The 27,865-nt window shown below is 40.1% G+C and overlaps 1 protein-coding gene across 7 annotated transcripts in view; it reads left to right on the forward strand.

The window, feature by feature from the left end:
- Positions 1-27,865, forward strand: part of ATP2B1 (ATPase plasma membrane Ca2+ transporting 1) — a 63,525-nt gene that overhangs the window by 10,034 nt on the left and 25,626 nt on the right. For 5 of the 7 annotated variants that reach the window (XM_013182572.3, XM_066995279.1, XM_066995242.1 and 2 more), the window contains exons 2-6: positions 18,398-18,808; positions 23,599-23,796; positions 24,645-24,899; positions 24,981-25,106; positions 25,477-25,620. In XM_013182572.3, coding sequence (XP_013038026.1) covers positions 18,604-18,808; positions 23,599-23,796; positions 24,645-24,899; positions 24,981-25,106; positions 25,477-25,620 — 928 coding nt within the window. In that variant the 5' untranslated portion in view covers positions 18,398-18,603. The remainder of the gene's footprint in view (positions 1-18,397; positions 18,809-23,598; positions 23,797-24,644; positions 24,900-24,980; positions 25,107-25,476; positions 25,621-27,865) is intronic. The other 2 variants (XM_066995273.1, XM_066995288.1) reach the window with 1 other exon arrangement.

Consider the following 27,865-nt stretch of genomic DNA (forward strand, 5'->3'; position numbering starts at 1 on the left):
GGCTGGATGGGGCTTTGGGCAGCCTGCTCTGGTGGGAGGTGTCCCTTCCCATGGCAGGGGGGTTGTAATTAGATGGCCTTTAAGGTCCCTTCCAGTCCAAAGCATTCTTTGATCTTGCCAGACAAGTGGGTTTGAGTTGGCAGAGTGCTTGTGTGCTGGTGAGGGCTAACCTGCCTTGGGCTGTCTTAGCCAGGGTGTGGTCTGTGGGCGCAGAAAAAAGGTGATTGCCCTCAGTGTGCTCGCAGGCAGCATCCAAAATGGTGTCATGTTTTGCACGTCTCTGACAAACAAGAGGCCAGGAGAGGGTCAGCAATCCACTTAGGGGTCTGTGGTGGTATGTGAGGAGAAGCTGAGAAAGGTGGCTGTGCTCCTTCTGGAAAGGAGAAGGATGGGGGGGGGGGAGGGGGAGGGGACACACCCTGGATTACCACTGGTCTTCAGTGGGGTGTTATAGAGAAAGTGCAGTCTCTTTTTTTTTTTTTTTTTGGCCAGGGTGAGCATGTGGGTGAAGAGAAGAGCTTCTGTGGTTGTCTTGTGCTGTTGAGGTTTGTGCTGCCCTCCTGGGAGGGGGCAGCCCCCACCAGCATGTTGACCTTCAGAAGGAGCCGCATGCATTGCTTCTGTCTTCTTGTCACTAATTCTCATCTAGGTCTGTTCCCTGACCTTGTGGTCAGGTGAGCATTAGAGCCAGCACACGCCAGGGCACAGGGCTATACCTTCTGGCAGTAGCCTGCATTCAGATATTCCTAAACTAACTGTGAAACCACATCCTTACTCTCACATGTGCTTGCTTTTACATGGTAATGTATCTGCTCGATATGCTAATTCAGCGAGCTGGCTGCCGTTAACATTGGTAGCGCAATCCTTGCCCCTTACATAACCACCTCAACAACTGAAACCAGTCACTCCAGGCCTCTTTTGCTGCTGAGCAGACATAAGCACTTCCAAGATGAGATTCATGTGACTATTTTAGATTGTGTCCTAGATAGCTTCTGCTGAAAGATTAAATTCAGCTCTAATTTATCCATTTCCTATTTAAAAGGAAAAAAAAAAAAAAGCAGCCTGGGGTTCATACTTCAGATAGAATTGTTACCGTTTGTTCAGGTGGATCTCACACATGGTGGTAAGAACATAAACTTTTAACATGTGTAATTCAAATAACAGACATCAGTGCATCTCTCCCTTTGGTGAAAGGAAAGTAGGACGGCGAAGGGCAAAACTTAAGAGTTGTCTTCTAAAAACTAAAATTTTCATGTGCTAAATGCTGTCTATTACTAATTAAGTACTAAATTTAAGAGAGTGATTAATACTGGAATCAGTAGTTGTTCAGCAGTATACTAAATATAAGGTGTTAAGCATTTCAAGTTAAAAACTGAGATAACAGTAAACCTCTACAGATACTTAAATATAGCTGCTGTGATTTTAAAATGTAAAATTCTCTGGAATTCGCTGTAGATACTTATCCAAGAAGAAAAGTACTCCATACATACCAATGTTTTAAGTTTTTTTCAGAGCTTTTTTGCACCCCATATATTTCATAAATGGATTACGTTGTATGTTACTGATTAGAAGGCCAGTCTGAGTCATGCAAATGTAAAGGGTATTATAAACACCAAGATGTGCTACTACTAGGGTTTTAGGAGTAATACAGAAGCTTGAGGTGAAGTACACTCAGCTGTCAGTGAGATAGTCTTCAGTCCCTTCAAGTCTTCCCTTTTCTAATTTGTGTCTCTTTTTTAGGGTACTAAATATTATTAAAGATGGTATTACTTCGGAGCTTAATGAGACACCAGTTGCAAGTTGAACTACAGTTGTTGTATTATGTTAAACAAATAAATTGCTATGTGAACATGAATTTGTGGCATTAACATTGCTTATACCAGCTGTCTGACTTCATAGTCATAAATTCAGTAACGTCTTTTGAAAAACAGCTTTTCTGAGAGTATAGTTTCACATTTGCTTGACTTAAACAGGTTCTGCGTAGCTCTCTCTCCTGTTTTGAACTGGCACTGGTATGAGCTTATCAGTGTAGTGAGCGTGGTTATAGATCCAGTCTGCCTGAAACCTACATTTGTCCTGTATTGATCAGCTTCCTAATCAAACTTGTTCTGCATCTGCCAAAGCTCTCCACTTTCACAAGAGATGGCATTAATTTGGGGAATGAGAGGATAATCAGGGTGGTTGGGACGCGTCTTGGTCCTTGGACATCACCTTGCGTGTGACAGAAGAGGCAGCGATTTTTGTGCTGCTACATAAAGTGTGCTGTGCATCCTGACCCCAATCCTGGGAATGGGATAGAGAGAGCAAAAAGGAAGTGGTGCTTGAGCCCTGAATTTTGAAAGCAAAACTATGACGTGGTCCTCACCCATGCAGGAGAGGAACTGGAGTCAGCTGTACGATATTTAACCTTAAGTTCTGTAAGAGAGGAACCCAGTTGGCCCACTCTGACTTACTCATTTAACAAATCTGTAAAGGAAAAATGAAGCTGAGAAGTGGACACTTCTTATCTGTAGGAAATGGGGAACAGAAGCAGCCATCTAATTTACTAATTTCTACTACTTTTCTATTTTTAAAACCTGAAACAAGTGAACGCTCAATTCCATTTCTCTAGGGGCATTCTTCTTCTTGGGTAAGGTAGTGATTAAAGTCTAATGATTGAAGCTGTCAAAGCTTCTTAAACTTGATGAGAAGTTTAAAAAACCTGAAATTTACTTTCTTTGGGGGTGGAGAGTGTTTTGCTGCTTTTTTTTATATAAACTTTTGAGACTAAACAATTCATCAGATTCATGTGAGCTTTTCATATGCTAACGTATAAATAGTGAAGGTTAGATAAAACCACCCAATGAAATATGATGAATGCTTAAGATTGGCCTAGAGCTCCTGAGATGGCAAAAAGCTATCAATCTGTCTTCTTAAAGCCTATTCCTCTTTCAAGCCATTTCCACAGCAGCTGCTGTGTCAACACCATTCAGTCATAATTGCCAACTCCACAGCAGGCTGATCAATGGAAATGCTAAATAGAGCAGCAGAGCTTTTGCTTCAGAGGATGTGGAAAACCAGATTTGCAGCTAGGTGCGTGCCTTTGGGAACTCCAGCAGGAAGGCTGAGCCTCTTGTTGCGTTCCAGCCCTAGAGGTGCCCTGCCTTCCTGGCCGCTCTGCTAGAGAGTCATCTTGAAGTCTGAGTTTTTCTGCTCTGAGATCCAAGTGTGCTGCTCTTTATGATATGAAACCAGCAGGGTTTAGACCTTCCATAAATGAGAAATGGCAGAATCTATACTGTTGACCAGCTGAAACTGTAGGTACGTATTTTGACACGTTAAGGTATCAGACTTAGGGTACTGGTCATTACTGTTAGAGTTGCTCCTGACACTGTCAGATGCAAGTCTTTGAGACATCAGTGTTAGTTGGGGATTGAAAACAAAACACCAGCTCTGCTGGCCATTGACATGTGGGTCTGTGAAAGCCAGAGGAAGTTCTTGTCTTGCTTTAAACTAACTGCATTATGTTTGCTGGCTCAGTTCTCTTAGTGCTTTCTCACAAGGTATCTCTTCTACAGCTGATTAGTAAAATGATGTCTGTACTCCCTCTGCTGGCTCTGCAAAAATAACTTTACTCAGACCAAATAGCTGAGTAGTACCTCTCAAATAACCGTATGCAAAATGCTGACTTATGAACAGCTTACTGAATGGAAGAGGGGTTTTCCTGAAAAATGGGTCAACAAATAGTTACTGAAAGCTAATCAGGTGTCTCAGATGCTATCTCCTGCTATAATGATAAACACTGGTGTTGTATATACCTTTGTAATTGTAGTATGGTCTGTTTTTGTGTGTCATTGATTGGATGGGGCTATCCAAGCCAAGATACTAAATACTTATACACCTAGACATATATTTGATGCCTATTTTTATTTTTCACAATTGTTGTACACGATGTGTACATAATATCTGGAAGCCTCACATGGGGGAGGGAGCAACTTATATCCTTCCATGAAGTACAGTGCTCTGTATGTTTGTTTGTTTATCCTCAGACTATTTATTTGTTCCCATGAGATACCAGATACTCAGCCAGGGTGAAAGAAAGGAGTTCAAGGAGTTCAAGACCTTGAACAAGGTCTCAGTGTATATATCATGAACACAGTGAAAGCGGTTGCTCTTGAAAGTCATGGACATCTTCATGTGCCAGTCCAATCTATTCTGCTTTCTTGTTTTTCTGATGTTTTGACTATCACATGATCGTTCTGGTTGTTTTTACTTTCTGGAATTTGAGGGTGGTGTGACAGTTTTGGAGGACTGAGGGAATAAACTTCCCTACTATACTAATCAGTAACTGTTCTGAAGCTGGACAAATGGCATAAGAAGCAAGATTGCCTTTTAGCATTTGTTCAGGATATCTCTGAACAAGAACCCCTGAGCCTTACAATGAGGAGAGTCTGGCTTCTTGTTGCTGAGTCTGAGGATGTATTCTGGCTTTTCATGCCCGCAAGGTACATTTCCTGGAAAGTACAGAGTCTTTTGTCCAGGCGTTTGGTAGTGTAATTCATGACTGTCAAATGCTTCAGAGCTGTGAGACTACTGTGCAAACCTGATTTAAGAATTCATTGCAGTCAAACGTTCTGGCTCTTCCAGTTAGACATCTCTTTTGGTATACCTGGGGCTGTCTGTAGTTACCTTTAGGCACTGCTATACTTGAAAGGGACTGCTTGGCTCTGTGACAGCAGGCAATTGCTTTGGCTTTCACACAGTTAGAGCAAGTCTTCTTGTAGTGACTGTTCACTCTACCATATAATATCCTGCTCTTCCAGTTTTTCCCTTTGGGCATGCTATTGTGGGTTTAGGTCCTAGAGTTTAGCCCTGTGACTTGGATATCTACCACTTACGATCAGAATTTAGAGTTTCATGGTCATGCTGAGTCACCTTTGGTTTATTATACAAAGATGTGTTTTAATAATGCTCATGTTAACAAGTAAACCACAACTTGCTGACCTGCATAATACAGGCCATAAAGTTTAACTGAATGCCTTGCCTTGAACCCAAGTCTTCTCAAGCAAGAGCGGCTGAGAAGTCTCAATGCACAAGGAAATGCTTCGTTTTTCTAGGAAAGCCTAGCATGGTTTTGACTTGGAGGAATCTGAGACTTCTCAAAATGGCTTAAAATAATAAATTATCTTAAAATAGCTAGCTTTAAGATTTTTTTCAGCAATTTTACTGTGAGGAAATGAAATATTTGAAAATAGTTGCTCGGTGAAATTTTTTTTTTTTTGGACAGCTAATGTCTTATTTTAATTATAGTTGCTCAACAAAAAGGTAGTGTTTTAGTAAGCACCTGCTTCTTTGAGTTCTAAGGAAGAAAGCTGTCTCAAAAGCTAGGCTGTGTTAATCGCATGCATGAGGCACCATGCATCAAACTAGGTTCTGGTCTCAACAGACAGCTGTGTACCTGTCTAAAATTGTTCCTTTGCATTTAGTTTGAGTCTGTTCTCTGGCTGTATAGTGTTTGAGAACATTGCCCAATTCCTTTACTTGGATAACTGCTCTGAACTGTGTACAAACAGCAGTAAAATTAGATATTTTTCCACCCTTGCTCCCCCCCTCAAAAAAAAAAAAAAAACCATTAAAAAACCCCAAACCACCAAATAATTTCATGCTGCTTTGCTGAGAGGGAAGGATTCCAGTAGGAATGGATACACATGCAAAACTGCCTCCTGTAGCAGGAGTAACTCTGTAGCACACTGAAAATGGTTTGCTATTAGATAGGCTAGAGAAAGACCTGCATGTTTGCTGCTGGTATGAGTCTACAGGTGCAAGGTACAGAAGTGCACTTAAGCATTCAGTGTAAACAGGTTTGTTCCGAAGGAGAGCTGGAAGCATTGTTTATAGGTTGTGCTGCTAAAGCTGTGAATGCTAAACACGAAGGATATTCATGATCCTGTTGGTATAAACAGAGGCCTGTTTTTAAGTACTCCTTTGCTTCAGAAAAGAAGGAAACAGCAGTATTTTAAAATATTGGAAGTAGAGTGAAGCTAGGAATTAAACTAAACATAGATACCATGGTAGAAGTTAGGTTTCAAACCTGCTCGACACAGTGCACAGACCTGAATGTGCACATAACTTAAATGAGCTAAGTCATAGTATAACTTCAAAATGAGGCACATGGTTGGTAACATGTGGGGCTCCTCAGTAAGAAGTTTCAGTTCTTTCTGAGCAGTGTTTGCTCGCCTGCCTACAGTGAACTTCAATTTGAAATGTCCTGTGAAGGCTAGCAGACTTCATACTTGCGCAATTCTTTTTCAAAATCTTGTCTACCTCAGGTTGTTTTTTGGAAACGCTTCTAGAATGATTCTTAATTAGGTTTTCAGACATGGCCACTTCTTGTGCTTTCTTTAACTCTATTTCCAAAAAAAAAAAAAAAGTCGCTCTTAATGGACTGAAGTAATTTATTTTTTTGGAAAAACGGTCTTAGCATGACTGCTTCCTAGCAACCTATTTTCTCCCTTGCAAATGGAGACACTGCCCTCTGTCCTTCAAGTTAGAGGCTTTTGAAGGTGCTGAGAAGCCAGTGGTGTCCTGGGAGGAAGGCAGGAACACAGGAGGCTGGTTGGGAAATGTAGTGGAGCACCGGGCGGCAGTGGGAAGACTTAACATGCATTTGCCAAAATTAACTCTGGAAGTACCAAGTCCCTAAGGGCAGGAGCTTATGGCAACTCATGTTACAACTGCTGTGTTGTGGTGCTGTATCATTCTTGTTTTGTGATACTTTGATGCCCTCCTCAATCATTTCCCTCTGTGGGGAAAGTCATTTCCCTGGGTCTGGCTGCAGACTGGAGGAGGTTCTCAGCTTCTCCACACTGTGTGCTGCAGTAAGGGAAGCTTAGGAGCTGCGAGGGTTAGATAAAAATGTAATTTAGCTTCTGGCTTTTCAGAGCTGGTCTGTGTGCCGCAGCTTATTGTATGGGAAAAGAAACTCATGGTGAGCTGAGGTGTGCTGCGGTCAGGCTGGGAATTGCGGTGGCTTTCCAAGGAAGTTCACTGGAATCTGAGAGCTGGGCATACAGATGTGGTTCTTGGAAGCATTTGTGCCTTCATCAGTGGCCAGCTGGAGTTAGTCTAACATGTAAACTTTTGCAGGTTGCTAGAAGTAAAGCACTTGGAGGACTGATACTGTCCTTCCCAATTCCCTTTCTTCAGATACACTCTTATGCTACTGCTGGAAATAATCTGACTGCAAACGTTGCAGAACATTACTGTGCACCACTGCAAACTAAACTGTCATGGGAAGTAGCTGTATGTAGAAGGAACAGAACAGGTCTGACGCAGCTGAGTCAGTGATGATCTGTAGCCTTTATAGATGAGTAGGCTCTTGGCCCTTAGGGTAAGCTGCAGCTGAGCTAATCATGCTAGGCTCCCGATTCAGATGTCCTTTTTCGTTGAGAGCTATAACTACCTGTACTGAACTACCACCTAGGAATTACTGCTGCAGGGTCAGAGCTGCCTTAGCGTGAGACTGGTGCTTCGGTGTGGGCATCGATGGCAGATATGCTGTAGGCACTGAGACTGCTGCCTCTCGGCCCTCTTTCCAATGGCTTTAAGCTTCAGTTGAGATGGGACTGAGGGAAGCAAATGTCCAGTCCTCAGCATTGAAGAGGCCCCACTGGTTGTCCAGAAGCGTTTCAAGGCATGGCCTTTCCCTGCTTGAAGCATTGTAAACATTGTACTGGAGCTAAGCAGGCACCAGTTCACTTCCTCATCTGAATGCCTGCTCTTATTTACTAATCTATATGAGCTGCTGTTTGACAGTAGCTATGAACTTCAAGCGGTGTCTGGCCTTGGTAGCAAAGTGATGTATCACATGATTTGTTTAGTGGCATGTCACTTTGTCTCAAATAGCAGAGGGAAAACCAACTTTTCTTAATGGAGATAAATGTTATCTTAAAGGTGGCAGCAACATAATAATTCTATGAAGGAGCTGCTCCCAGTAGTAGTAGCTGATTCGTATGTCCATCCCTTAAGGTTAGCGTATCTACGTGGCCTTTATGACTTCTACAAATAAATCGTCTGCTGGAAAAACTTCTGAGGAATCTGTTGTGGTAACTTGTTTGGCTAGTAGTAGAAACTTTAAATATTTTTGGCTTTGTTTTGTTGCTGTGGAAAAAATGCTTTTTGGATAGCTGCTTTCTGCAGGCTGCAAGTATCCCAAATTTAGACTGAAAAGGACTGTAATATATGCCTACAGTAAGTTAGTGTGATGATGGAGGCTTGGGAACATGCATGGTGCTTTTTTTGGATCTTTTTTTTTTTTTTTCCCTCTTCGGATCCAGAGGAGATGATCCTGTTGCTGGAAAAAATAAAAATATAAAATAAGTAAATCTTAAAGATCATGAAAGTGGTGGCGCTAGAGTGGAGAGAAGTCAAGAGTGGTAAAGGACAAGGTGCCAAAACTGCTTGAAGTGCTGGGTGTCCCCTGGCAGATGGATTTAGTGCAGGACCAAAACAAGGCTGAGTCACAGTGAAAGAGGAGTAAAAAGGCACACAAGAAGTTACCGTGCTAAGCCTTGTATTAATGTGGCGGCAGGATTTTGCATAGTTTATTACTCATTAATAGTGTTGCCAGCTAATGTAGGTTTTCCCTGTGTGAAAAGATAAGGATAGTAGAAATAATAAGGACAGAAGGTGAAAGTTGGTAGAGCTTTTAGTGCTAAAGAAGGAGAGCTGTCTCTGTGGGTGTAAGCCTTACCCTCGGTGTTGTAGCACAGTTGTACCTTTGGTCATCTGAGGATGGTGACAAGCTTGCTACTTGGCTTGTTAGACCTCGTAAATTGCTCTGATGGGAATTGCAGCTTTGTGCATCTTATTTACCAACAGTGTTTATATACCCCCTGCCCACGTTGAAGAAATGAACTCTGCCGAAGTAATTCTGTCCGTATATTTAATGATGGACCAGTAATTGTCACACAACTCTTAGAGACCACAAGGCATTTAATTCATCATTGTTCTGTGGACACATACCAATAGCTATATTGCAGTAACGCTTCATTGCATGGAGGGGCTGGGATAGTGTGGTGAAGCCAACCCTGCATAAATGAGAGAGTTGTTTAAAAGTAGCTGAAAGAGCAGGATAGCGCAGGCAGCATGAGAATTTAGCCTTTAAATAGCCGTCAGGCTCTAGAAAGACCAAAAAGTATAGTCGTGAGAAAAGAGCATTTCTGAAACTGGAGAAGTGCCCTAAGGATAAAGCAGTATGCAATGTCACTAAATGGTAAAACATACCAGGTAATGCAATGAGACTTAACTTATTGAAGCTACTTCTTAAACTGTACCAGAAGGGGAAAGCCTGCTAGAATGGCTTAATGAGCTAAGCTCTCAAAATTTATCCAAATAGCTAAAGGGATGCTCAGTGTAACCATAATGAAGTTCGCAAAAGATTCCACAGTGTTACTTCTGCAAAGCCATAAAGTGGATTCTCACATTCAAATGTTGGAGGAAAAAAAAAAGGGGGAGGGGGAGGACCCACCTCCATCAGGAGCAGCAAACTTGTGCAGTAATTCATGAAGAGCTACATAAAAATCATAACTGGTCTACCCTTGAATTAACAAACTTTGTTTCCTTGGCAATAGGAGATGGCAAATGTAATAGCTTTTGAAAAGGGTTTTCTCACAACTCTTCAGCCAGTTTTTCTGGTGTATTTCTTGCAGGCAGGGATTAATATGGCATACAGGGGAGCCTAGCATTTTTCAAAAAGTAAGCTTTAAGAGTAAGGGTAAGGATGAACTGTTCGTGTATTTCCAAAAGGCTTTTGAAAAATCTCGAGATGAAAGCTCTTGAACTGGCATGTTACAGGACAACAGGAAAGCTTCTTAAATGTGGGCTGCAAGAGAACAAAACAAATATTCCACTTGGCATTAGTGTCTGCTCATTGAGATAGGTCACCAGAGCTGGGCTTTTTGTTTTGGTTGTGCTTTTATATTTTTAGTTCCAAACCATCACTTAAGAGGGGTGTGGGAGAATGATGGTTTTGAGGATTATGAATGGCCATTTGCTATATAAATCTGGCTGTTTCTATATTGTTCTTACAGTTCAATTATCATATAGAAGAATATTTATTTCTACTGTTTTTACACAGCAGTAAGCTAGTCCAAGGTAGCAAAAAAGTCTTCAGACTTTTCCAAATTAATTGTACTGCCCTAATTGAAAGGAGTCAGTCATACACAGAGTGACTTTATGGGAGTAATTAGGTTTAATCTCATTAGGTATAAATATTTCCCAGTACTCCTAGGACTAATCTAAAATTTCACTCTGGGTTTCCTGAACATAGAAGGAATCAGGTGGGTAGCTCAGGGCTTTTGGCCCCTCTTTGTATGTAACCATACCAGGAAGTATGGTTACAATCAAAAAGCCACAGCTCTACTTAAGTGGATTTAATATTCTTCTAGAAGAAGAAAAGGGGTGTGCATATCAAGGTGAAAGGAGAAACGTCTTGTTCTGGCTGAAATGCTACATACAATTTAACTTGCCCATGTTTTAATATAAATGGGGGCATCGTGCTCTGAAATGAGGAATGATAATTTCTGGTGTTAGGAACTCCTCCAAGATGACTTCAGCTTCAGAGCAGAGAAATTTTCACCTTTGCTGCTTACTGTCTTATGAGAAGGGAAGAAAATCATTGCTCAAACGGAATAAAGCTGTCATAGTGGTATGCACGTATAGTGTTGTGGGAAATAGAAGGTGGAAGTAAAAATAGAGGTAACGTCAGAATTGTGTGTTTAGCTGAGAATGTATTGGAAGTAGGTTTAGGCAGCAAAAAACAGACTCGGAGTGGGGGGTTAAAATAAATAATAATCGCTCAAGGAAAGTAATATACCTGTGGGAATAACTGTTATGAGGAATTCACAGCCTGTTTTGCTCTGAGTCATGATTATTGTCAGAATGGACCAGCTGGATGCGTTTCCTACAGACATGCGCTAACCTTTAAATACAACAAGTAACTAAAATCCAGGACTCCAGTTCCAGCTCTGTTGGATGAAGTTTGGCACAGTTTCCGTCTCACTTTCCTTTTACTTGAAACTTGGCTGCGTGTAGCACTGTCATGGGCTCAGGATATGCCTCATTTAACACATGCCTGACAGGTTTTGTGACTGGAATGCGTCTTGTAGTTTGGGAATGCGAGCAAGCTCTGTTGTAATCTAATGATGCATAATTTTAATTAGCACAATGTCATATGTTACCTTCTCTTTTATAGAAAAAGTTCTGCTTCTTGTGCTGTAATTTTTGCCAGTGCTGTTTGGGTAAACCCAGAAAAGTATAGTAAGTCGTTCGTGAGGCTATTAATCTGTATATATGTCAGTGAATGACTTTACTGGCCCCCTGCTATCCCTCCCCCCCGACTTTTAGGGCTATATATTAAGTTATTAACATGACAGACCTGTTAATAGAACTTAGATGACAGCACAATTATCCTGAATAAACATTTTTAGCCTGGACTATGCAGGATTAAGAGACTTTAAATCCTCAGTCATCTATTTCAGGGCCTGATGGATCTGACCTAAAGTACGAGATTGGGCATTAGGCAAGCAAACTTATTTTTTTTCAATTTCATTTTTAAACTCCAGTAGATGGGAATCCTGTGATATCCCACGTCTGCCTTCAGCCATCAGCTGTCTTAGTCCAAATTTTGGCAGCTCTGCTCATCTCAAGTTATCTGAGGAAGCTGACGCACACAGTAAATGCATCTTAGGTACTTGAACACACTAGAAATAATGCCTGATGGGACAAAGTCATATCTAGAGGTTAAAACTTATTTCATGTGGGATTATAGTCTTAACTTGGAATTACGTGGCATTATAAACACTCCTGTCAAATGTAGCCTTTTTGTTTTTGTTTGATGTCACTGCAGAGCAAAAAGGAGCTGAGATCATTAGAAGACAGTACTGACAAGGATGCTTCAGGTCCTGTGGGTCAAACAGGGAAAAAGCCCTTTGAGTGTTGGTCAGGGTGGTGGACTGCAGGAGGCCCCTTGACGTATTTGGAATAATTTTTGTTTCCAGAAAAAGCAATTGAGTAGTTAAAAACTCAACTCTTCTGAATGTGTTAGGGGCATGAAGTGTTACCAGTGTGGAAAGAAGTATTTGGCATCTCGTGGATGACTCAGCATCGTAACATGAAGTAGGAAAATAGGAACACCTAGTGTTTTAAATACCTGGAACACTGGATGCTTTCTGTAATTTGACAGGCTGATGACGGCATTGACTTTATTCTCTAGGGCTTCCCAGTATGTCTCAGTCTGTTGTTCTTTGGAAACGTCTGTATGTTTTTCTAAAGGCCTGCTTGTTTGACCAGTCTCTCCTTACTTCTATTTAGTTTTCTTGTTAAAGTCAAAATACCTTCAGAAAGCTGGTGATTAGTTTAGGCTTTTGATAAAACAGCTCATCTGCTAAGACTACTCCATACAGTACTTTCCAGTCTCGTTTCTTAATCCAGCTGTCATTGTAGTTCGGGACAACTTGCTTCATGACTGTGGAAGTGCCAGGGCTTGGAAGAGGCATGGCAGTGCAGTTTGGCCTGGTGTTATAAAACCATGTCCGCTTGCTTGCTGGGCTCCTTGCAGAGGCTGCAGAGTGAGCTGCTTTGTAGGAGAAGGTCATGTTGTTTGTGCTGTGCATGACCATTAATACAAAGGAAAACTCAGCAGCTCGATGTTTATGGTAAAGGGATTGAAATCCACCATTACTAGTTGCCTAATGACTCACCTTTATGACTGTTACAGCTTTCTCTTACTGCCCTGGAAATAGGGAGGGAAAGATGTGGGAGTCCTTTGCCTGAAAATTGCTAATTTGTCCTGCTGAATTTACGTCAGGCTACTGAAGACCTAATTTGTTAGGTGTCATTTCAATAAGAACTAGTTTGGGGTCTTAAAGCAAATCAAACTATGTTAGATGAAATGGCTGCTACAGAGATCATGGTCACGGTAGTCACCAGTAGTCCTTTAGGTAAATCGTAAATACCAGTGTTTACATCCACTGCAGAGTCTGGAATGGCAGCCAGTTTTATTTCAGCTAAGTACATCTGCCTCCCAGGAGATTAAGCTTCAGAACAAAATAAAATTTCTCTTAGAAAACTCAGCAAAATTCAGAACCCTTGATTAATTTACTGCTTAGAAGACAGGAGCTGTAATAAACAAAACTTGTCAGAACAATGCTGCTAGGCACACGTAGGGCTGGAAGGTGATGTGTTTAAAAACTCCGTGTTGTTGAGCATCTCCTGTGGCTGTGCACTCGCGTTTAGCTCTTCCATCTTCCTTCAGCTGCCCCTTCAGAAGCCAGGCTCTGAGACGCCTACGCCAGAACAGCAGCAGCGTGCCACGAAGCGACTTGACTCCTCTACACGTTCGCTTACGCATGTTTTAACCTGCAGGATCGTGACCTGTAACTGCCTGCTATTCTTTATGAGACTCTCATTTAATTCGCAGTTGCTTGCATTTACTGTGAAGCAGGTGATGAATTTCTGTAGTATTCCAAGCTGGTGGAAGGGTCTGTCTCTTTAAAACAGAAAACTGACCCTCCAGAGCAGAAGACCTCAGACTTTCAGCATGCTCTCCAGGTCAATTTATTACAATTACTTTCCAGTATAATAATACTATGGACAACTTTTTCCTCCCCTCCCTAATCATGCAATAGCTTGAGGCTATGGAACATACCCAATACTGTGGATTTCAACCTAACGTATGTGAAGGCATATTATATTTTTTCAGTGTTTTGAAAGCACTTTTATAAAATGTTAAAAACAGATTAAAATGGTACAACAACTGAAACATATGGGGACAGTTCTTATCACTGCAGCCTCTTGGTATGTAGATCTGTCCGGTCTTCATTGAACTAATTAGATTAAACAAAGGCTTTCCTGAGATAATCACTTTGCAAGCCTTTTCCTATATTACAGCAACCAGCTTTACTCTGTTGTTGAAGGTCAAATGCTAGTACCAGCTAATGCTTAAAGTCTGAATGCATAGTGTTCAAGCAGATGAATAAATAAATTGAGTAGCACAGGATATGTAATTGTCGAAGCTTTGACTCTTGAGATTTTGCTGGAGTTTTTAAGATTTAATTTTCTTAATGCATATTAAAATGTTTCCTGCAGATTGGTTACTCCTTGAAGCCAGTATTAAATGTGAATTAAATAACTGGAAAGGTTTGGGTAGGTCTTTATTGGTGTCTTAGGTCCTGTGTGTCCTGGCAATAGTGATTAAGCTACATCAGACTTCTGCTGTTCACATTTTCATTGTGTGTTGCCACTTCAAACTATTACTGCAAGGTGGCTTTAATTTTAACAAATGTAGAAGAAGGATTATTGCTTGCTTCCAAATACAGGGTTTAGTATTGCTTCTGCCTGTCAAGGACTGCTTGTAGAGACCCTTTCTGAAACATGCTCAACTTTCAGGGCTGTCTCGATAGCAGTTGTTTTGTTTTGTTTTTTTCCTATTTTCATGTTTTCTATTTAGGGTGTTAAAACACTGCGCGGAACATTACAGCTTCTTCTACTGCTTGGTCAACGCACCGTGTTCTGGTGGCACCTGATAGAGTTATAGGCTATGGGCTCATCATGCTTTGGTAAACATCTCCCCACACAGGCTTTTGAGTTTGCCTTTTCTGATCCGACTGCAGAGGCTCACGAGGCGATGCAACCTGCAGCACTGGTGAAAATATCAAACCTTTGGTTCAATGATTTTTGAATTATTGTCTTCGTCTCGTAACAAAGCATACTGATGTTATTCAACATCAGATTGATTTGGGTATGGAGTTCAGGATGCTGTACTCCTGGTAGGCACCCACAATGACATTACGTATCAGTGAAGCTGCTACAGTCGGAGAACCCTGGAGTCTTTTCAGAGAGACTTGCACGAGTATCTGAATCCTGCCTACAACGGTATCGACTTTTTCCATCAGGTGCCTCTTCAAGTGCAGGAGTTTTAGTCATCTGAGTGTGACAGACAATACCTCTACAGTTACTGGTAGTCCAAGTGATAAGGAGACAAGGTTGATGTGCCGAATGGAAGACTGACTTCTCCCTTGTTACCACCTGGTGCACAGCTTTCAGCTGGACAGTGACATACCTTCAGCTGAATTAAACTTTAAATAAGCTGCAACTTCAGTAATGGCTTGCAAGTGACTGGTAGTTCTGATAACTGTTACCTGATTTTAAAATTTGGGATATTAGCAGATTGGAAGTTTAGGGTGAATTGCTTCAGAGCTATAACTCTATAATGCTTTGGAGCTCTTGCTCAAATAAGGTCTCAAATGGCTGTTGCAAGAATTGAATTTGGAACTGGAACACTGATCAAAACAAAATAATCTGATACTGGGAAAGATAAATATTATTAGATGACCTGTGTGGCTTAAGAAATACACTTTCTTTTGGTACTGGAGTTTCAGTGTTTATAGTTTCATTATGCATTGCCACTTTCTTGTTACAGTGGACTGTTGGAACTTGCTGTAACAGGAAACAATTGAATGTTGCAAGGCTTGGCATCGAGCCTCATAAAGGATATTTCTTAAAGACACTTGTAGTGAGATTTTTTCAGTAGAAATCAGCAAAGAAACTAGGTTAAGATACACATCCATTCTGTACTCATGTGCTTTTATATTGTCTGTTGAAATACCTGGTAAAAATGGGCTACTGGAGCAGATTCTTTCTGATCCGATTTGGTGTAACAGTTACTGATGTTTACAAAGGTTTTATGATTTGGAGAACTGGTCTTGCTCAGCATTCAGGATTTAAAGAGTCTGTTCCTCTGAATTTTCCAGAGCTACTTCTGAGCAGGGTCATACAGAGTTGTCTGTAATGTTACTAAAACTGATTTGCAGAACTGCGCTGTTCTTGTAGTATTAATGTAAGTTCTTGGAGCTGTGTGGGAACCCTAAGGATCAGATCTGTTGGTATGTTAGAACATCGCTGAGGTACTTCAGAATACCGAAAGGGCTTCTCAGGTGTAACCTGTTAGCAATATGTAATCACTACATTATTATGTCGTAGTGAAAATGGATCTAGATGTAACAAAAATGATAGAGTGGAGTATGAAGCATAGTATGAGCTACTGATTAAGCGATATTATTGCTCTTCTGATGACTACGCATGGAAACAAGTCTTGGCATGGCTCATCAGTACTCCATTGCAAAGTTTTTTCAGTAGGAAGTTAGCAATGACTACAGCTGTAGCTTTTCCTAACCTCATATCTGTACTTGGATTTGGGAGTATTTGGGCCTAAAGTGCAGAGCTACTGTGAGAGGCTTGAGCTGAGCTTTTCTTAAGGCTGGCCAGCTTTAATTAAATTTGAATTAATTTTGATTGTAATTAGTTGTGGGGCATTCTGCTTGGTCTATTCTTGCACAATTAGCAGCTGCTGCATCTACTCCATAGCTATACAAACTCATTTGCCTGATCTGCTTCTTATTATGCTGTCACAGCTTGTGATCAGATGCCAACTGATAAATCCTAGGCTCCCAGTTGGCCAACAGCATCTAGCTTTTGGCATTTAGTTAAAGATGTGGTGTGGCTTTAAAGAGCACTCTTTCATACATGAGCTTACATGAGTTTCTTTACTTACAGGGTACTGTAGTAGAACTTGTTAGAGTCAGCTGAAGAATACTTGTTAATCAAATCAGTGCATCCTAGAATGCAGGTTAACACCATTGAAATGGGCTCTTAAACTACTGTAGTAGTTTTTTTTTTTATGCAACATGGAGAAAGCTATCAAGGTGTGAACTGAAATTTTTAATTTATTTAACCTGTTGGTATTATGGGATGTGGAAGTTTTATGCATATGAATATTGATTGCTTTATGCTTTTTATCTCTCTTCAGAAAGAAGCCATATCTGGTCTTTTCTCAGGATTTTCCAGTGATAGGACTAGAAGAAGAGCTGTAGTAGTGACACTGTCACTCCTGCATCTTTCAGCATCAATGGCTGTCTTCAGTGCAAATGCAGTGCTGTGCCTGGGTGCTCAAAGTGGTAGATCAGCTACGGATGTAGCCTATTGTTTCCAGAGCAGAGAACCGAGACTCTGCTGCAACACTGACCTTAAATTTCTGGTAATCAGGTGCTTACACCTAGACATGAACACAGTAGTTGAGCCAAACAGTCCTCTGACCTGGCAGGGCAATAGTCAGAATTATTTTCTTTCCGATGTGACTCTACCTTTACAAAGCAACATAGTCTGGTAACTGCTTGCCTTTGCTAGGCAATGACTACATGAGGTGGTAAGCACTCAGTACAACAATACCAGAGTTTCTAGATGAGTTCCACTAGATTTGAATGCTTCTTATGGCGTGATGGGGGTGGCAAAGGGACATATGGCACCTTGTGGTCTTGTTGAGCTGGAAGTGCCCAGGTTATTTTTTTCATTTGAGGCTGGCAGCCGTAATGTTTCACAGGTGAATATATGGTTATTTGTGCTCACCCTGCCATGTTGATTAAGCTGACCTATGTGATCAGACTCCTGTCTTTTCTGCACACAGCAGATCTTTATATAGGCATGAAGAGTTTGTGCATTCACTGTTCTGTTAAGTGGATACATGTGTATGTGAAAGAAGCATCAGCCGAGTGGGGAAAAAAACAGTGCCTGTGCAGGTTGAGAGTCCTGTGGGTTGGGGTTAATTTCTCAGCTACAGTGCTCTCTTAATCAGATGGAAGAGCTGACCTTAGTCTCCTATATCCCTTCTGTAGGAGGTGCAATTCATTGTGCAATTCGTTGCTCTATGCAAATAATAAAATGCAGATGCTGTGGGAGGCTTTGGCTGATGAAATGGGCTGGAGCGGGGTGCTAAAACTGTTTGGACGTGAAAATGTACTAAGACCTAGGTCTGTCTGATATAATATACTTAGTTACACTACAAATGTAGTTCCTGCGCTGATTAGCTTTGTGTTGAAACTGTTTTCCTTGAGGACTGCAGAAATGAGTTCATGTGAATGCACAAAAAGCTTGCTCATCTCGAACTCCGAGGCTTCCTGATATGTTGGAAATAATTTGGAATTTGTAATTTGAGTATATTCTTACCACGTGTGGCACCCATGGTGGATTTTCCAAACTCCATTTTCTTGGTAACTGACTTACTCCAAGGTGTTTATAAAGGTTTCCTGTTGATGATGAACCACAGGGATGTACCAAGTAGAATTTAAGACTTAAAGGCTACAACTCTTCTTAGAAGTTCTAAAGTATAATAATGCAAGGTTATTTTGGGACTGGAAACATCCATTTTATGCCTTGTCACTTTGCCAGCTGAATATGGACTAAAAATATGATAGGAAATATGAAGAACTTGTTGTTGGGCAGAAAAAGGTTCTGTAATCTCAATACAAAAAAGATTGTCTTACAGTGTGCTATGTAACTGAAGGTGTGTTTGTTCTTTCCCCAGATTGTACCTGTCATTTGGCTTGGAGAGCACAGCTCGCCATGGGACGGCCTCAACGATATCTCTCCAGAAGGGGTCTCTTACTTGGGTGATGTGTCTGCTGTCCTGACTGTCTTCATACCCAAAGGATTTATTTTCCTTTTGGAAATATTTTAAATTGAAATCTTGTTCCTTACTGGAAACTGTGTACACTAAAGACTGCAAGCATCATGGGTGATATGGCAAACAACTCAGTTGCATATACTGGTGTAAAAAATGCTGTCAAAGAAGCTAATCATGGAGATTTTGGAGTCACTCTTGCAGAGCTCCGTTCTCTTATGGAACTTCGAGCTACAGATGCACTGCATAAAATACAGGAATGCTATGGAGATGTACAGGGCATCTGTACAAAATTGAAAACTTCACCAAATGAAGGTAAGTCAATTTTCACACTACTATTGAGGAAATTCCACTTATGAAAAACTTGAGTCAAGTAAGCTATTTCTAAAAAAATAAAGTTTATAAAGATATTTTATTATTATAGTAACTGTCTCTAACTCCTGTAAGACAGGATGATACTTCAGTGATAATAAATAAGCAAGGGTTTTCAGCTTGCCTAACTGCGTGCACCATTTTGAACTAGCGGCAAAATTGCACTTAGGAGGGAACTTTGATGTAGGAATCCAGATATGAAATGAAATAGCAATACAACATAGCAATGTTTTTTTTAAACTTGGTGTGAATGTTTTGTGAATTGTTCATGTGACCTGTAGTTCACAATTTAGATTATGCTGTTGTAGAACACGAGGTTTTAATAATCTAATGGAGGGCTTATTAATATGTTGTTAATTGTGCTTTGCTACCCACTTCTTGCATTCCTTAATGCAGCAGTTTTCAAACTGGTGTCGTCTGTTTTGTTATTGCACTGCAGTGAACTCATAATAGCCATATCTAACTTACAAGTCTACCTTAGATCAAGTGAGAATTGCAGCAATACACAACTGTTGATATAGCTTTAGGCGCTAAGACATACTGTGACCATTGGGAGAAGGTATGCAAAGTGATCATGCAATCTCTAGAAATAAGCATCTTCAGAGAAGTTTTTGCCATTTCAGGCTCAGTGCCGTTCTGTGAATGTGACTATAAATGTAACAAGTCTCCTTCCTGAGAGCCTTGCAGAAGTTTTCCTTAAGATCTAGTCATCTCTTCCAGTTGAAAGGAAAGCTGTGAGCTTTAATTTGTGAAAGATAGGTTCAAGTTATTTGCTTGAGATAATTTGAAGTCCTGCTGTTGCTTGTGTCTGATACCAAGTACCAAAGTCAAGATACTGGCAAATTCTGGTGTCTCAGCATTTAAGTGCTTCCCTGGCTCTTAACCAGCTTCATGTTGGTGGCAGTGAAGTACCTTGAGAGCTGTACTTTCTGTTCTTCAGAAATGCTATGGAAATGTTTGTCTCCTTGGCTCAAGCACAGCCTACTAATGCTGTAAGGTACCTCTTGGTACATCAGCATGTAGCATGTTTTGGCTTGATCTGCTTTTGAAGCCGGACGCCTTACATTCAGACTCCCGAAATGATTTCAGAAGGTCAGCTGGCTTCCTCTTGCCAAACAGCAGGTAGCCAGCTCATACGCCTGACCTGCCGGTAGACCAGTTCTAGGCTGAAGAAGAAACCTCTAAAACCTGAGGAGTGCAAACTTTGTTTCTTGGCTTCAACTTAGTGCACACGCACAAAGCACTGCTGTGTGCAAGAAGCATAACATCGCTTGGGTAAGAGCAGCAGTCTCCTAGCACCCCATTGACCTGCTGAATAGCATTGAAAGGCAATTTCTCTTTTCAGTGGAAAAAATCCATAGTACTCTACAAAGAGTACCTGAACTGAGGGGGAAATCCAGTTCTGCAGTGGTCTGTGAGGTTTAAGGCCCATTATTACTGCGAGCTAGAGGAGCATGTGATTGTAGACGAACAGGATGAACTAAGCACCACATGCCTAGTGTACTGCAGGGTTTACTTTGTTCATGTCCCATAAAGTAACTGTCAGATTAATGCATGGGAATCATGAGTGAGAATATACTAAAAACAGAATAGTTAGATGCCCTTTCCCACAGATTGAATCTGCTGTACCTGAGGACTGTGTGACGAAGGCCTTTCCTTTTTAAGATCTTGACATTTATATGTATTTAACTGATTACAGTACAGTACAATTGCTAACTTGATAAAAGACAAAAGCCTTTTCTGATGTGTGACAGCAGCTCATAAACGCAGCAAGGCTTCAATAGTCAAACTTGATAATTAGCTCAGAAAAGACTGAGTTATAGAATAGTGTCTTCTGCAAAGATGCTGTTTTTGTTCTAAATCACTACATGAATTTTTAGAGAACAAGATTTTTAATAAGGCAAACTAATTTCTCATGGAGGTGTTGGTGTAGAATTAATGTAGGAGAACTAGGTCTCTTGTCAAATTCAAGTTGTAAATATAGAAACAGAAAGTTCTAATGGAGAAAATCTATGCAGGACTATGAAGGCTGCTTAGGAGATAGACTCAATGATCTTTGTTGGTCCCTTCCAACTCAGGATATTCTGATTTTGTTCTGTGCAATTTATTGTACTTGTTATAATTCTCTGAAGTCTTGAGTGTACGTCTGCAAGGCCCTATGGCATTTCTTCCCATTCAGAAGGTCTCTGTATGATAGGAAATGCTGACTTGCATAACTGCCAGTAGCTTCACAGCTAAAGTACATGTAGTTTTGAAATATTACACAGTGAACAAGTTCAGTTTGTGTAATTTCTTGCTTTGGAGTTCTTGACAATGTAGACAGTATCTCCTTTCAGACCTACCTGACATAAAATGAGAAATGGGAACTGTCCTTTGCCAGTATTATTAGAAAAGACACTTTTTTACTCCTTAGTATTTAACACTTATGTCCTTTGTATGTGTACAAGTTCATATAAATGTGAATAAATGAACGTTTGACACATCTGTAATAGCAAAATCCCATGTGTTCTGGGGAGGTGGACCACCATCGGTTTTTCCATAGATCTACATCATTTTGATTTTCTCGTAGTTTCTGCTTCTAGATTTCTAATAAATTTTTATATAAAGCTTCAGCTAGGCCCTTCCCCAATATTTTTCAAATTTAAACCCAAATAAAAGAAATTACCCTAGTTAAAATACGTAATGAATAATGTAGTGCAGTAGTTCAGACCTTGGGCCTGTAGATTGTGAACTATGAAATTACTAACCTTGTGGTAAATACAGCAGGTTCAGTAGCTGCTCACAGTTGCTTATGGTGAATACTAAAAATCCAAATGCTATTTATCTTCGCTAGGTGTATTTACTAGTCTTTGTTTAGTGATGCTGATAGTAGCTTAACTTTATATAGCTTTGTTAGAAAATGCTTTTCGTTCTTCGGAGACTTTTACTGTATACTTCTGATATTGTGCCTCCTGTGAAGGGAGGAGGAAAATGGTATCACTGACATCATGTAAATGATCTTCTAAACACTGCCGTACTAAAAAGAAGAGATAAATAGTATCTCTGGTAAAACAGAAATATGGTGCAGCCTTTTGGAATGGCCAAACTATCCAGAGTTTCTCCAGATACCCTCATATAGCTTAATTTTGAAAATGGTCTTGCTGTGCTCTTAGTTTTAGAGAGAAGGTAAGCACCTCAAAGCTTGAACTTAAAGAAGCATAGTGTTACAGCTGACCAGTAAAATTGTGCCTGTGTTAAACCTCCAAAGCTGTGAGTTCAAGGTGAATGTAACAGTGCTGGAATAAACCTAACTTACTGTATAAACCAAGGGTATGTTTAAATCTGTTTGATTTTGAAATGATCCACAGATAATATTTATGCTTTTCAGTTAGGTGATTACATAGTAGCTTTTGCATTTAAAACTGAGCTTTGCAGTTCAGTAGTCTTTGCAAAGTGTCTTGAAATACCATGTAATGGTTCTGTTAGAAACGCTAAATACTTCACTTAATATGAAAACCAGTTTCACACTTGTTGATTACCTAGCATGTTTTAATCCCTTATTCCCAAGCAGCTGGGTTGACGGTTTTCTTAAAAGCAGTTTTTCAGTAGTTGTCTTTATGTAGGTACTGATGATGATAAAGCTTGGGATGATAGGGTTGAAGTATCCGGAGTTCTGCTCTGAACACATCCAGAAATTTGGCCATACTGCCTTCAAAAGGAAGCTAGTGGTGTATATTTAAACTTGTTGTGAAGGGTTAGGCAGGTGGAAATTGTTGAGGTAAAGGTGTACTTATGAAAGACCTTGAGTCCATGACCTTGCACTGAATATACTTGGACTTGGTATTCCTTTATTTTTAAGGACTCAGCTAACTGTTCTAACTGTTGAAACACATGAAGTGTTTTCTAGTGAATGCCCCTCACTCTTAACCGCTGGTGTCCCTTAAGGGTGGTGCAAGAGTTGAGGCAGTGAAGAGGATTCAGAAAGAAATACACCACCTTAGAAAGAAGGCAGGTGAAAGAAAAGCAGAAAGAAAGCTGAGGTGAAAAACCATAAGGACCACTTGCGCAGTGCCCAAGACAAACTCTGTCTGTGTCAGAAGGGGTGTCAAGAGACTGAAGCTTCAGAACAGCCATAGGCTGCTGCCCGGGTGGAGGCAGCACTGTGAGGTGGCTCCTCTCTCCTCGTCATGCCCAGAGAGCTTTGCCAGACTTTCACAGCATTTTTATCATAATTAAACAGTACATAATATAAATACTACGGATGCTGTATTTATCACACAATATTTTATTAATTAGACGCATTGTGTTAGAATTAGAACTGTGGGAGCCTAGGATGCTGTCTCTGAATACCCAACCCCTACCAGGGGAACCAGAGCTGGCATCCCAGCCAGCGGCCATCCCAAATCTGCGTGGTGCTGCTCGGCCTCTACAGCAGTGACTGCTAACAATCTCATCTTCTAAACCTGTTTGCTTTGTACAAGAATGTCTGTTACTGTTACTCTGCTGCCATGCCATGTTATGTGCAAGTCAGTATACTTTAATTTTAATTTATATTGGCAAATTGTGAATTATGAAATATAGCAAGTCTGGTTTAAGGATGATTCTTATGTAATTATACTTGATAGATGTCTCTTTGTTATTGTTTCCAAAAATATGGAGTGGCACTTGACCCTGTGAATGGGGAATATCAATCATTTCTAGCATGAAGGTGAAATGCAAATGAGTGTCACTAACTTTGTCTTCTTATTAAATAGGTTTAAGTGGAAATCCAGCAGATATAGAAAGGAGAGAAGCAGTTTTTGGGAAGAACTTTATACCTCCTAAAAAGCCAAAAACTTTTCTTCAGTTAGTATGGGAAGCACTACAGGATGTTACACTAATTATATTAGAAATTGCAGCTGTAGTATCCTTGGGCCTTTCTTTTTACCAGCCTCCAGGAGGGAATGAAGCATGTAAGTAAATATTTGAAAAAGTAGTTATCTACCTATGTTACACTACTGATTCCTATGGTCCAGCATGCTTACACTGTAAATATGATGGGAGATAAGTCTGGAAACACAGCTGATTGTTTCTTATTAAGACAACAATGCTAAAATTCTACCTTGACTTAAAAAGGCAAGACTTCCTTGCTCATGATCTGGGCTGATTCTAACCAAAGCAATGGTAAAGGCGAAGTGCAAGTAGCAGGATCTATGTCCTGTTTTAGACTAGTCAAGCTTCTGTGCAACTATACTTGTATCTTTGCCTCAAATATTTAAGCAATTTGAGTTGTCAGTACTTTCTCTGTGGAGTCAGCATGTCTTACCTTTTCCTTGATTTGCAATATGACACTGGTAACTTTCCACTTTAAGAAACAAAGATATGTTTATAGTTTGAAACAGAAGGTGAAGGGATCTGGCCTTTGTTAAACCAAATGCTTGCAGTTGTATGTGGTTTATTAAGAGAAAGATAAAGTAGGAAATGTTGACAAAGCAGAAGGTAGATAACCAGTTGTCCAATCTGGCCATCTTATCATCAATCATTTAACAAGATAATATGGACCAGGTAACTTTGTATCAATTTCTCTTATGCTCAAGGGAGCAGGGATGTAAATTCTAGGTGCTTTAACTTCATTGAGCTGCTCTATCTTTCAGGTTCTATAGCTTCTTTGTGTATTACCATTACTGAAAATGAATGTAAAATTGTGACAAAGGCTGGCAAAGAAAATGTTTAGCAATCTCTAGTAGTTTCTTCTGTTTGGGAAAACATTTTTAATGAAATAACTATGTAAACTTAAATCTCTAAAACTTGTTTTCTACAGTATGTGGATCAGTAAATGTTGGTGAAGAGGAGGAAGAATCTGAAGCAGGCTGGATTGAAGGAGCAGCAATCCTCCTGTCTGTAGTTTGTGTGGTATTAGTAACAGCTTTCAACGATTGGAGTAAAGAGAAACAATTTCGGGGATTGCAGAGCCGTATTGAACAAGAACAGAAATTCACGGTCATCAGAGGTGGCCAAGTCATCCAGATACCAGTAGCTGACATAATTGTTGGAGATATTGCACAAGTGAAATACGGTAAACATACTTTTAAAGTTGAAGTTTTATTTTATTTGTAAAGAAGGATCCGAAGTCAACACGCCTAATCATCTTTTGTAGGTGATCTTTTGCCAGCTGATGGTATACTCATTCAAGGAAATGACCTCAAAATTGATGAAAGCTCGCTGACTGGAGAATCTGATCATGTTAAGAAGTCTCTGGACAGGGATCCTATGCTGCTTTCAGGTGTGTAGCATTTGACAATTCTTGAAGAAAGTGGTTAGTTTTCTATGGGGACTGGCTGTTTTAAATTATGAGATCAAAATCTAGTGAACTGGACCATATCTAGCCTGCTTCCTAGAAGTATCCAGAAACAGCGCAACTTCATCAAAACCTGGTCGAAGTGAAGTAACAGTTGCCTAAAGCTGAACAACAATTTGTGTGTTTGCTTATGGCTTTATTTTCCAGGTAGTTTTGGCATGTATATTATTATGTTTTAAGAGCTCTATATGCATAATCTTATGATTCTGTAAGTGTGAAGTTTGAGAATGGATTTCCTTTATGGTCTGCATACAACTGTTTAAGTTTCAGTGGAAAACCTGATGCCCTCTTCCAGGTACACATGTGATGGAAGGCTCTGGGAGGATGGTTGTTACTGCTGTAGGTGTGAACTCTCAGACTGGAATCATCTTTACCTTACTCGGGGCTGGAGGAGATGAAGAAGAGAAGGAGAAAGAAAAAGAGAAGAAGGACAAGAAAAGTAGGCATAATAATCTTAATTTGCTGGAAAAGGAGGGGTGAAATTCTAAATATTATTGGATGCAAAAGTGTTCTAGTCATCTGGAGCCAGAAATCTTAAAACTCATTCTTTCAGTAGGTTTCACAGAAGAAAGGTCCAGTAACCTGAAATGTATACCACTACTAAAAACTCTTGCCATGTGGATTTTTAATTAAATTTCAGATCTCATTGATAAATTAGAGGTTGGAAAGTTTATAACTCTTAGCCACCCTTACATGAGAAGGCAGTTTAATAATTTATACATGGTAACTTCAAAGTACACTCACATCTCATAACAAATACTTCTTTACAGCAAAGACGTTATCAACAATAAACCAACCTAATGAGCATCTAGTTCTGATTTTGACAGTGTTTTGTCTGGTGAGTTCTTGAATGGAAAAAGTCTTACCTGAAGCAGAAAAGTTTGTATCATTGATAGCACTGAGCTTGTGGGTATCTTAAACGTATATGACCTATAAAGGTGAGCAGGCAGTTTTTTGTGCAAGCCCTTTTTTTCCAGAGCTGAAGATCTGAAAGCTGTACTCAAGACAAAAACCTAATGGTGCTTTCCTGTAAACTTCCTATTTGGAAGGATGAGGACATTGTAACCCAGAGCATTTTAGAGCCTTTCAGTGAAGTGTGAAACAGGATATCTTTTGTATTTTGAAGCGTTTGAGCAGCTAGAATTATAGTCACTTATCTAAGCCATAACCTTTATCCTGCTTAAGAATCAAAGCTTAGAAATGTTAACTGGTGATGTTTTGATGCTAGCTCTCACATGGCGCGTTCAGGACTGAACTTGATCACCGCTGAATTTCTGTTGAAATTGTTGTGAGATTAACTGGATGGGACGGAGTCTGTGAAGGTTCCTGGTGGGGAAATGTACTATTTCCCCAAAGGAACAGGAAAACAGTAATGGGAAGCCATGCAGAAATGTGTTTAGAAATCTCAGTGGCCTTCAAGTGGCAGTTGTTGGAATGTGTGTGCTCTGTGCAGGGGTTGACATTGAATTGTGCTTTTCCGCTTGTTGGCCTAACCTACAGACGTTTCTATCCCTTCTTGAAACTTGCTTTGAGTTCAGCATTAGATTCAAGCTCAAGTGGGATAGCTTAAGAGTAGAAGCTGACTTGCAGCACCGAAGGAGATTGGTATAGAGCAGTTCCATCTTTTATTCTTCTCTGACAGAGGAAGGAGAAAGAAGCAAGCAAAAGTGCTAGCTACTACAGGAGACACGGTGAAGATCATAGCTTTTTTAATATTCTGCTAGTATGTAAGCAGAAGTCTCTTTGACAAGTAGTGTTTTGGTGTATCCTTGGGCCTGAAAACCTGTTTTATTTTTTCCCTTTGCCTCCTGAGATAAGCAACTTCCTCTTTCCCTTAAGTTATGTGCCTGATAAGATTCTCCTTGGTAAAATTCAGGTTAAACTAAATTAGCTTCTCTGAACGTTAAGGAGATTAAAGCGGCTATTTTTAGTTGGCTGTGTATGGCTTGGTTCAGAGTGAAAGCATACGTATGTGCAGGGAGTTAGAAGTAACTCAAGTGTAGAACTTTGTTCTTGTAGGAGAAAAGAGAACTGGGAAAGAACAAATACGAAATTAGCAGATAACGATGACTTCTTAAGAAGTCTGAAGTGACATCTTCTGGAGAAGATTAACGTACTTTTTTTTCCTCCTCAGCTGTTCTGAGGATGCTTGGGGGGAAAATTTTATATGTATCAAATCAGACTATGTCTACAGTAATAATGCATTGGAGGTATTAAATGTCATGCAAAGACAGGCTGCTTGACAACTTGATTTTCTTCAAGCTGAGTTCTATTCTGATTTTTTCTAGCTCCCATACACTTCAGTCTACATACTCTTAAGGCAGAAGATAAAATGAAATAGCAGTGAGACAGAACAAAACACATTTTTGTTCAATGTTCTTCCATTTTGTTCTTTCGTTTCAAACTATTGCTAGTAGTAATTATAGCTTAGCTTTAGCTTTCGTTAGGTAGGAGAAAAGCTGTCAGTTTGTCTTTTGCCAAGATAATATCTAAACCTTCTTACCTGAAAACCCAGTCAAAAAAAAAAGGTAGTGACCTTATAATAAGCTACATGTGATGCATAGTTTTAGTTGCATTTAATATTTAATTCATAAATTTCATTCATGAATTTATTTCATTATTCTAATGTCCTTCTTGATCTCTTGCTGATCTCCATTTCTGAACAGAGGTAGGAATGATATTTT

The sequence above is a fragment of the Anser cygnoides genome, chromosome 1 (assembly GCF_040182565.1).
Source record: "Anser cygnoides isolate HZ-2024a breed goose chromosome 1, Taihu_goose_T2T_genome, whole genome shotgun sequence".
In the NCBI taxonomy this organism is placed as follows: domain Eukaryota; kingdom Metazoa; phylum Chordata; class Aves; order Anseriformes; family Anatidae; genus Anser; species Anser cygnoides.